This window comes from Sinohyriopsis cumingii, chromosome 19, assembly GCF_028554795.1.
Source record: "Sinohyriopsis cumingii isolate HCF-2022 chromosome 19, ASM2855479v2, whole genome shotgun sequence".
NCBI classification, from domain to species: domain Eukaryota; kingdom Metazoa; phylum Mollusca; class Bivalvia; order Unionida; family Unionidae; genus Sinohyriopsis; species Sinohyriopsis cumingii.
In genome coordinates this window covers 2,255,473-2,267,804 of record NC_142979.1, presented here as the reverse complement: position 1 = coordinate 2,267,804, position 12,332 = coordinate 2,255,473, and the positions used below count along the sequence as shown (strand labels likewise).

At 34.9% G+C, this 12,332-nt stretch overlaps 1 protein-coding gene across 1 annotated transcript in view; it reads right to left on the bottom strand.

The window, feature by feature from the left end:
- LOC149775055 (lysine-specific demethylase 2B-like) overlaps nucleotides 1-12,332 on the bottom strand; it is a 123,589-nt gene that overhangs the window by 41,275 nt on the left and 69,982 nt on the right. The window contains exon 16 of the mRNA XM_089944332.1: nucleotides 4,642-4,854. Coding sequence (XP_089800458.1) covers nucleotides 4,642-4,854 — 213 coding nt within the window. The remainder of the gene's footprint in view (nucleotides 1-4,641; nucleotides 4,855-12,332) is intronic.

Here is a 12,332-nt window from a genome sequence, read left to right as displayed (position 1 = left end):
TAAATATACAGGAGTATGAAATGGGATATTAGATATGTAGGAGTATCAATGGGATATTAAATATACAGGAGTATGAATGAGATATTAAATATACAGGAGTATGAAATGGGATATTAGATATACAGGAATATGAATGGGATATTAAATATACAGGAGTATGAAATGGGATATTAGATATACAGGAGTATGAAATGGGATATTAAATATACAGGAGTATGGAATGGGATATTAGATATACAGGAGTATGAATGAGATATTACATTATGAAGGAGCATGGAATGGGATATTGGAGTATTCTGGAGTATGAATGGGATATTAGATTATGCAGAAGAGGTTAAAATTGAAAAAAAGATATGAAAGCTATAGAAACAAGCTGGATCTGAGATGACTACAAATATTTTTCAAGTGCTGGAAAGAAACTGTACATGGTAATATATCAAAAGAAACTTTCTGTAAAAAGATATGGAATGTAATTGTAAACTGGCCACAACTAGATCTTCCATGCAGAAACATGAGATAACAAAAGCATGGTGCAAGTTGAGAACATTGCAATACTATCAAACAACTTAAATCTATCAGTGGCATAGCTACAAAAACACATGAACAGACTACAAGTCCAAAGCATTGCCACAGGCCAACCCCAAACCAATGGAGCATTTGAATATGGCTGCAGTGGCAGACACAATTAATGTCACATCTGCACCATGTCTATTTAGGACAAAGCAGATATACAAAATGTCTTTGGGTTGAAACTTCATGTTTATATGACCACCCAGGTCGATATGCCTGTCTATTCAGAAAGAAAGCAGAAGCCATAAGATAATTTTCAAGAGGGCCACCCTGGTCGCAATATTGGGTTTCAGATCAGCATCATTTTCAATCACGACAACCTTGAAACATTTAGAAGTAGGAATAATAGACATTCAAGAATAATGTGATGGCTGCCACACAGGAAGTATTTTGGTAAAAACCCAATGTCAATATGACCAGCAGTTCAGGAACAGTAGCAACAAGGATATACATAAAAGACAAGTAGCAATAACAAGACGTTCAAAAGTGGTCAGATTGGCACCATTTAAATTTAGGACAACCCAGACATCATAAGAAGTCTTCTGGTAAAAACATAATGTCTATATGACTTTCCATTTATGAGGCGTAGTGATAAGATATCAGGATTTTTGCTATAGCTTTTGTTAGACAGGCAACCATTTTCATTTACTAGACATAATAAGGTTTTCTACTTAAGAGTCCAGGTTGATGTGATTTTGCATTTATGAGTAGCAGCCACAAAATATTTTCAAAATGGATGCGACTGTGGCCATAATGGATGCAAAAAAAGAAGTGGGAACCTTCTTCCTGACTCATGGGCAGGGCTATTTTCCTTCTCAAGTCCATGCCATAAGACTGCTGGAAGTGAATGAAAGTATGTCTGGGATCATGTTTTATTATAGACCTCTGATTAACAACAGAATAATCTCCCTGGATTGGAGACTAGTGCCATCAAAAAGTGATATCAACACAATAACGGCAGATAACAGATTATTACTAATACAACATATTTTTTGGTGATTGCTATCCCTTTCCTGACACTATGATGAAATAATCATCCATTTTGGAGGATTAGTAACCAGACCAGCACCATTTTCATTCAGGACTAACTAGGCATCATAATTATTCTGATCAAAACCCCATGCTGTTGACTTTCCAGTTGCAATACCAAAATTTTCAGGATGGCCACCATCAAGGCCTTATGGGATGCTAGGTAGACAGCATTTTTATTCATTACCAATTAGACACCAATTTAGTACTAATTAGACACCAATTTAGTACCAATTAGACACCAAAAGAAGACTTTCGTTGATAACCCAATGTTGGTATCATTTTCCATCCGGGAAGAACTGGGATAAGATTTTCAATATGACCACTGTATCAGCCATACTGGATATCAGATCGGCAAACATTTCATTTAAGACTTACTAGACACCATAATAATTCTTCCAGTGAAAACTCCATGCTGATAGGCCTTTCCATTCAAGAATTGCAACAAGATTTTCAATATGATCACTGTGGTGACAATATTGGATGTCAAATTGGCATAATTTTCATTTAGGACCAACTAGACATCGTAAGAAATCTTTCAGTGAAAACACCTTGCTGATATGATCATCCATTTTGGTGAAGTAGCAATAACAATCTTTTCAAGACAGCCTATATGGTGGCCATATTGGATGTCTCAGATGAACCAATGTCATTTAAGACCAACAAGACATCATACAAAGACGTCTGCCAAAGCAGCATGACATTACAACTTTCCCTAGAGGAGAAAAAAACAATTTAAAAATTTTCAAGATGGCTGCTGTGGTAGCCATATTAGATGTCAGATTAACACAATTTTCATTTAGGATCTAGCTAGATATCACAACAAGTCTTTAAGTGAAATCCCATTTTGATATGAGTGTCCACTCAGGAAGAGTAACAATAACAAGATTTTCAAGATAGCTGCTGTGGAGGTCATCTGGATATCTGAGCATCACCATTTTCATTTAAGACTAACTAAAGCACGGGATGAATGCTTGTGTAGAATTTCAATCCTTGTGGTAACAGCGAAAATGAACTTGTGCAAACAGATGGATGGATGGTCTAAAGCACAAGGCTGGATGATGCAAGGTCAAATGCAAAACAAATGGAATGATGGCATAAGACACTCAGAACAACAAGAATCTTGCATGCCAAAAGACACTCAGAATAACAAGAATCTTGCATGCCATAAGACACTCAGAACAACAACAATCTTGCATGCCCAAAGACACCTTTTACCAGCAGAGTCCAAGGAAAGAAGGCCTAAATGAATGGATGTGTCTAATGCAACTAACTGGGGCTGTTTTTGTTCATGATCTCCAAACACTAATTGGAGAACAGAATTTTCACCTTGGACTTGGGACAAACATCAGAAAAAAAGAAATATAGTAATAGATGGTAATGTATTACAGCTAAGAAATGAAACATTTTCATATGCTTTCAGGAAGAGAAAATATAATCTGAAATTATACATTCATAGCAAGAAAAAGCCATCATTTATGCAAACAGCATTGTTCCCTGCATTTTCATGTGTCCCCAATTGACTATGTACCAGTCTGAAACACAGCAAAACCCTAAAATTATACAGACACCTGTTTAGTGCTACAATGGGGTGGTGATGGGGTGGCAGCATACATTTCAGCTGTCAGCATGGACTCTTCTGTCTGTCCTTATCTCACTGGGGTCATTACTTAGAAAGCACTAAGATCACCACCCAGGGTGGAAATGGTGACTCTGTAGTTAAGACCTTGGGCCTGTGACCAGAAGATTGTGGGTTCAATTTCAACTATCAGATCAGCTTGATAACTATAAAATAGCTCTGGATTTGTGTTCAGACCATGATTTTTGTTGCTATTAGTAAATGAATTTGGAAATGTTTCAGCAGAAGAGTGTAGAATTTTTTTCTTTCTTTTTAAATGCTAAAAATACAAAGTATAAATTGAAAAAATGCACATACATGTGATAACGTTAAAAAAATTTGTGTTCAGGCACTTTAAAATGGTACCATCACATTCAAGTGTGCAGTGGTTTTAGGTTATTTTTGTTGACCAACAAAAGTAAAGGGCCATGCTTAAGGTTATTGGTGCGTCCTTTTAAACACACAATCAATACCTGACTTTAGTTGGACGGAGCCCATTGTATCATCTTTGCCTTACAGGCATTTGTGGGTTTTTTTAAGGAAACCATCCATAAAGTGGACATCTTCCTGACAAAGCTCACGTAAAGTGTTGTGCATAAAGTCACAATGCTGCAAATTCATTCCTTTGACCACACATACTCCCTTATTTTCCAAATTAATGTAATCCAAAATTTATTTTATCTCTGTAGAGTGTTGCTTGTTATATTTCTATTTTATATTATTTCTACTACTTAATTTACAGATTTAACTTAATCCCAAAGGCGTATTATTTTGCTATATAACTGGTTTTACTGAAATTTATATAGTCTGTATTCTAAATCATTTTTAACATGGTCTACATTTTTGTCTGCAAGGGGGAGAATTTTGTCTTACCACAAATCTGTGATTCTCAATAGTCCCCAACATATTTTGCTTCCCTTGATTTAATAGGTAAACTGAGATGCACAGGATGTTTTTCATAAGGTTTCATAAAATTCAATTTAACAGTTTGGTTGAAAAAGCAATTTACAAAAATATTTAGTAATAACAGTGGCCATAATTTTATATCTTATATAAATTGAATAGATTGCAAGAAAACTTTATTTACAATATGGTGCTTCATCAACTGACAAGGGTTCTACAGAAAACAGTCTCATCTATAAACTATACATTCCCATTACACAACTTTCAAACACTTTACACAAAATCGTACAACAGCACTTTTCCTGTAAACAACTGTCACATATATTTACACAAACTCTAACAACACTAGTTTCCCTATACATGACTTTCAAACATTTTTAAACAAACTCTTAAAACAAATTTTAACACTATTTAAGATGAAGTTGCTGTCCCCAACAGAAAAGTGATATGTCTTGCTAACAGCCCATACCGTGGAGACACAAAATATACAGTATTAAAGTTTATAATTAAGGAAATCAAACCTTCTTTATGGCAGCTGCTGTTTTCTGAGGACTGAACTGTCTGGATTTGATGGACTGAAGAGGTTTGTGTGGGGATGTTTTGGCATGAAGCGGAGGCCTACCAGGTTTTCTTTTCTTGGGTGTCTCTTCTGGACTGTGATGATCTGATTCAGTTTTCATAGGACTATCCACCTGAATCTCGGGAGAACTCGCTTTGACTGGGCTCCTATCCTTCTGAAGGAAACGTTTTATAACAGTTACTTGATGTGCATCTTACATTACAGTAGTCTAAAAATATACAAAGTTATTTTGGAGCTCACAGATGTGACAATGCAATGAAATGTGTATAAATTAATGTCAGGAGTCATCATTCCTCTACCTTGCAAATCCAGCAATCCTGCAGGAAACCAGTGTAATCAATGATTGCACAGCTCCCCCCATTGAGAACTTAAGTGTCAGGTAGCAATTATAAATGTTATCATACAGAAAATAAATTCACTACAAAACGTTAGCCCTTTTCTAAGAAAAATTTATCAGACAATTTTTTAAAATCTTTACATTTGAACAAAAACCTTTAAAAGTTTAACTTTTAATCAGCATTAGTCATTTTTGTGTAGACATACCATTGAACCAAACACACACACATGACCAACATATAGCGAGAAATGCTTCAGTGAAAACCAAATACATGTAGATGGCAAGTTATAAGATTTTCTATATGGCCATCATGTTGGCAGTATGATCAACACCATTTTTATTTAAGACCAACTATACATCATATGGTGTTTTACTCAAAACCAATCTGACCATCTTTTTCACAAGCAGCAGCTATAACAAGATTTTCATGATTAAGACAGTGGCGGTCATATTGGAGGTCTGACTGACACCATTTTAATTCAGGACCAATAAGACATCATGAAAATGTTTGGTGAAAATCCTGTGCTGATATGACTGTTCATATATGAGTAGCAATACAAGATGACCTGTGATGGCTGTAGTGGAGGTCAAATCAGCACCATTCTCATTTGAACCAACTAGACATCAAAAGAGGTCTTCCAGTGGAAACCACATGTTGATATGACTTTCCATTCATGAGTGGCAAGATTTTTAATATGGCTATGGCTCTGTCTCTGGTTTAATAATGCATGCAAAACACAACTTAGAGTCTCATGTGAGACACAGGCTACGGTTAGCATATGGTCAATACTGGGTTGCAGTTTAAAGGAAAACATTTGCACCCACAAATCCATCATAAGTAGAGTAATCCACTTATTTCCAAAGCTAACTGAATGCCTTGCTTATGTAATTTGTTGAGCTGCTGATAAAGATCTGACTCAAGTTGAATGGAGCCCTTTCGTAAGAAAGGTTTCCGAGGTAAAAACTGGAGAATGTCATCCGTTCATGATACTCATGCCAAGCAGGTATAGTAATGCTCAGATGCTATGCCAGTGGCCTCCTGCAAAACTTGTATGCCAGTTTTCCACATCAAAGTCCAAGATTATTAAAATGTTGACGAATGCAGGAATTGGAAGTGTCCATTAATTGAGAAGCCACTAGGAGACCAAAAACTGGTGGTAGTAGCCAGAAGAGTTTTTTCAATGGATGACTAGAAGTCTAAGCCTTCATTGAACATTGCTAGACCAAATTAAGAAGAAGGTAATTGCAAATTTACTTATTTATATCCTTTGGTACGGGATATCATATGAGGCCCAATAGTACAATCTGGTGCAAGTTGTAGTGTGTATCCCTAACAAAGTTGGGGGATGAAGTTGTGTAACCAGATGCTGGACATCACCCATATCCAAAAATGGCCAAGTGATTTGTTGGATACATTACTGACTAGATCACATACAGGAAATGCAGGATAAGTGACTTCCCATGCACACTATGAGGTAACTGACTCGTGCTGTCCTGGGTAGGTATCGAACCTACAACCCTTAGATTACAAGTCCAATGCTTAACCAGCTGAGCTACCTCAGCTCCCATCCAGGACTGGGTATGATGGAAAGATGCTGGACTGAGGAGGATGAGGTATGAGACTGACTGATGTCCTGAGGCATGGTACCAGTTATGTATGGAACGATTACCACAGCAAGTTCCGTGCTGTATTTGCGGTGTAGAGCTTTCCAGGATTGGTCTATATTCACTATGATACTCTTTTATACCAGTAAGAGAGTCTGTTTAGTGCTGGTATGACCAGAAGAGAGTGGTGTCAAAGTGGGTGATAATTACACTGCAGCTACATAGAGAGATTAATACCAAAGAATGCAGGGCCTATTTTTTTTATCTCTGACTTATCTGTCTCGTGTGACTGTCACATTAAGTAGTTTCCTACTGCAGTAATATCAATAGTAAGGGTGACTGTGTCTTTTGAAGACCATTTTCTCATTAGCCTGGGACAGTTTATGGGCCAAAAGCATCTTTTCTTTCTTATGTCCTGTCAACAGAGCAAAGATTTTATATGTAATATCCAACTGGCACACCTTACAGGTAATGCTGGTGGGGTGATGATCAACAGAGAATGTTTAACCTTGCACATACCAATAACTTATCTTACCCATTTTTATATGCAGTTAAAGGCATGTTTGTGGTTTGGATTTTTAACGTAGCTTTAACAATTTTTCAGTCATATCGCTATGATGTCTGCAGTGTGACAGTTTATAGTGATATCTAGCACTGAGGCATGCCGCAGAAATGTAGCATGATGTCCCAACCAGTCACATTATACTGACACCAGGCCGACCAGTCCTAACACTCTTAATGCTGAGCGCCAAGTGAGGCAGCTGTTAGTACCATTTTTATTAGTCTTTTGGTATGACTTGGCCGGGGATCGAACCCATAACCTCTCGCTTCCGAGGCGGCTGCACTAACCACTAGGTCACTGGAGCAGTGCAGTTAAAGGCAACAAAACAACATAAATAGGAAATATCTGTCACGGGTCAAGCAAAACAGTGAAGTCACTAAGAAAAGAAATAATATTACAGAGAACTCTAGAAACTATATAATTATCGTATCTAATGTAATTGTTCTTACACTAAATTTTGTTTCAAAGTACAAAAAATTATGTGTGAAAGAAGAAATTACCATTTCTGAGAGGTGATCATGCCCAAAAACATAAAATAAATGAAACTGAAGAGGACTAGAAAACATTTAAATGAGCATTATTATTAAATTCATGTGCAGCTGAACACAATATCACTAAAAGCATTATGCATTAGGCACTAGTGCACTAAGTTGTGTAAATTTTTTCTATATGCAAGTTTTGCACCACATGAAGGCTTCAAAATGGAGCATTAGTATCATCACACATTTATCTTGACATATCATGATCCTAGTAGACTATGATATGACGAGCAGATAGGACTTGATTCCAAAGAAGTGAAAATGTAAACAAATAATTGAATTTATAAACAAGAGTCACATGAAGGAAACTGTGGTATGATAGCTGAAAAAAATGCATAAGAATTAAGGACAAGACTATTTCCTCCTTTCTTGTGGAGCTGATGGACATACTGGATTTCAGAATCGCATCTTTTTCATTTAGAAGCAATGAAGCAACAATATCACAAGATGTCTTCTGGTGGAAACCCCATAGTGATATGATAATTTTGTTTTGAGGAAGAAAAGATAACAAGATTTTTGAGATAACTGCCAGGGTGGTCATGTTGCCATATTAGATGTCTTAGTGGCACCATTTTCACTTAGTTCCAATGAGTTCGTTGGATGAATGTGTGTGTAAAGTTTCATGGTAATTCTCAAATGGTTTGAGAGGAATAGCAATTTAAAAAAACTTGGGATCATGAATGGACGATGGACAATAGACCATCTCATAAGCTCTCCAAGTATGACCGGAGGAGCTAATAAACAAATGACTGAAAATATATACCTGCCTGTATCTGCCCAAAAAAACTAATTAAAGAATGAACATGTTGATTAGTAAACAGTGGTAAATGCTGAAAGATTTAGTCCAACAAAAAAGGTGTAAAATAATGGTTGGCTTGTCTAGAGCTTCTAAAGATTAGGCGCTACACAAAGTCCTCATTATTATAATTATTATTAAAGTTTTAGGACAAATAAAGTATTTTAAGCAAGAATTTTGAGATTGCCGATGTGAACAGATGTAACAATGAATTCACACAAGCTTTTCAATTTTATACTAACAAAAAATAACAGCCCAATGAACATAACTGAGAAATGGTAAACTAGTTCATTATGTCTCAATTGTTTCTCCAATTGCTTTCATTTCCAAGGAGTGATTTCTGTAACACAAGCCTATGTGTACAGAATCATTTTAATGTTGAGGCAATTACTACCATGATGTTGTGATAAACAAAGACAGTAACATGGAAACCATGAAATGCTGTAAATATTTGTCCACGTTCATCAAAATTTCTTTAAAGGACACTAGCAAGTACTATTTTAATACAAAAAAAATTAATAACTCCTTATTTTAGATTTTTAGTAACTTCAGTTTAATTCAGTTTAGTAACTTCAGTAGGTCTTTTTTCACAAACTAGTCGCTGAGAAAAATTCACAAAAAATAAGCATTTGATTGTCAGGCAATAAATAAGTGCAGTTTAGAAACTTTGCACTAATTGTTACTGATATCACCCACTTGGTGCATAGCAGCAGCATCTGCCATTTCACTAATGCAACAGATTGTAAATAAAGTGAACAGGTCTGTGGATGAGTGTGTCATTTGGATTTTTAATGCTGAGTGCCAAGCAAGGCAGCTGTGAACAGGTCTGTAAAAAATGCCCATAAAGGAATCCATATTTTATAAGAATATTTACATTCCAAATTTGTAGGAAAAAAATTCACAAATCATGGACTTCCATGTTAAGTGGCAGCAAAACAATATTTAAATTCTGTTATTGAAAAAGGAATGCATGTTTTCTGTGCTGAAAAACTGGTCGCTATCAAGCCTGATCAAATTATAAAACCCTGCTTGAAATTAAAGTCTTAACTAGACCACATGGGATGAACATTTTTCAACAAGAAATATTATGTCCAAAAGAGTGGCTATGACAGTCACATTATTAAGAGGAAAGGGAATAGAGTGTGCTATATGCAAACACATATGACAATGCTTTGCACTGGTCTTACAAAACTTAAACTTTTTGTACGACTTAGTGCAGATGACCATAAATTTTAGGAAGGAATGACGAAAATTATGTTAATGGCCATGTTACAAGGCTACATACATTTTATGTTAATGGCCATACTACAAGGCTACATACATTTTATGTTAATGGCCATGTTACAAGGCTACATACATTTTATGTTAATGGCCATGTTACAAGGCTACATACATTTTATGTTAATGGCCATGTTACAAGGCTACATACATTTTATGTTAATGGCCATCTTACAAAGTTACATACATTTTCTGTTAATGTCCATGTTACAAGGCTACATACATTTTATGTTAATGGCCATGTTACAAGGCTACATACACTTTATGTTAATGGCCATGTTACAAGGCTACATACATTTTATGTTAATGGCCATGTTACAAGACTACATACACTTTATGTTAATGGCCATGTTACAAGGCTACATACATTTTATGCAGAGAAAAAGATTTCATGCTCAGCTGACAACAAATTGCTTATTGTTCAGAATGACTTTCAAAACATTTGCTACTGTGACTTCAAATAATTACATTTTATGTTTAATATGATTTTAAAACATGTTATATGTTAATGAATTTGTCATTTATTAAAATTACAGATTTGGGAAAATAAAAGATTGTAATTTTATGTGTCAGTTCAAGTTTTACATTCAACTCTTTCAACCCTAGAATTTAAAATCATCTTCCTTGTAGCAAGAAGGACTAGTAGAATGAAAAATGTACTAGTCCTTCTGATTTTCCTACAAAACAATGTTACCTACCTTTATAAATTAACAACACTCAAAGGAGAAGGTAATTTAAACATCTGCTTTATTTTCAATTAGTTTACTGGCCAGTCCACCAAATGTTTCTAAAATGAAAATAATTTGCCTACATGGGATATTCCAATCATATATCTGACAGTGTTGTGTGATTTTTAATGACGTTAAGTTACTTTTGAGTCTTGAGATTAGCTAGCCTTTAAATAAATATTTCTGCGTAATCAATAATACAGGTAGTGCTGATGTAGTTTTCTCTAAAAGGTTCCGATTAAATTGTTTCTTTATTATCAGTGATTTCAACCTGTCTGCAAAGACAGGAATTCAAGAATTGAAAATCTTGCATACCCATCTAATGGCATAAAATGAAATTTCTGAACACTTAGTCTTCATTCATATGTCCAAGCATTTCACATATTGATTTGTTCCATAAAGTTTTGTGACAATTATTTGATCATCAACTGACTGAACATGAACTGCCTCCACATTTTTTATTTTTTCCGCCATCATCCATGTCAATTTTGAAGAGAAAATGAGCAAAGCGATTCATGGCATGTACAGTATCTAATGTTCATTTCACTATCATCTTCGCTTATGTATCTATCACGTGATTGGTGAAACTGGAGTCAGATACAGGCAACGCTGTCACCTGAACACATTTTCTGCAACCATTATCTTTTCTGCCATTTTTAAACTATATCTGCATACATACACCACTCCCTTGAAAACTCGCACCCTGAAAACTCACGAACCCTCTTATAACATGAGGTCAGGCAAGGATCTCATTTTTTAAACTAGAAAATATCCCACAAAAATGGCTCCTATTTGCCAAACATGAAGAAAGTTGTGATCATAATTGGCATCTGAAACCTTGATATATCGCTTGTTTTATCATAAAAAAAACAGTGGACAAGTACCTGAAAATTTGAATCAACATCATAAAATTTTCAACTTCTAACAAGAAGTCATATATTTTGTTAAATTTTCATTCCTAATAACATTCTTAGGCCATAGTAAATAACAATATTCAACAAAATTTCAATCCATGATAATGTCACTAATGTCTACTGAAGGCAGCATTTTAATAAATAAATACCAATTAAACAAGTTCTGTCTAGTGAATTCTTACTTTAATTCTATCTTTAAGTTTGGTTTAAGTGTAGTTATCATAAATGTAATGTTCCCTCCTGTATTCAAATATGAAAAATGTAAATCTACCATCATAGCTTTTCTTTGAGAACCTAATAAAGTGCTGACCATGTTTCAATATCTAACTAATGAAAGCACTGTCATATTCTGACATTGAATTAAAAACAGACCTGATTTTATAGTATCACTTTAATTGCAACTTTTGTATCAAATCTAATAAAGATAGAATAATAAAATAAAGGTTAAAATCAGGGTAATAACTAGTGGTCGCAGTTGTGTGTCAGGTCAACTCATTTAAATTGATCAAAAGAACTCTTTATAATAGTACAGTGTAAGTAATATAACTGAACTACTAACAATTTTGCCTGATCATTCACAGATGTGATAAACAATAGCAAGGTAAAAAAGCAAAATGAATACTTTGTGAAAGAAATAGCTTTGTTTCACAGATACAGTTCATTTTGGAAAAGCTAGTTTCAGAGTTTATAGTGAACTTCAAATTCCTGAATTGGCACTCAGAGATTTCCTCAAGGATGAGAAAATGTTTACTACTACATGGCATCAGTACTTTACTAATGAAAGATCTTTTTTTTTTTTAAATTTCAACGTTGATGGTAATTTCACAAAATGAATGTCCCAGGTTTTTGTATATATAAAAAAAGGAATCTGGC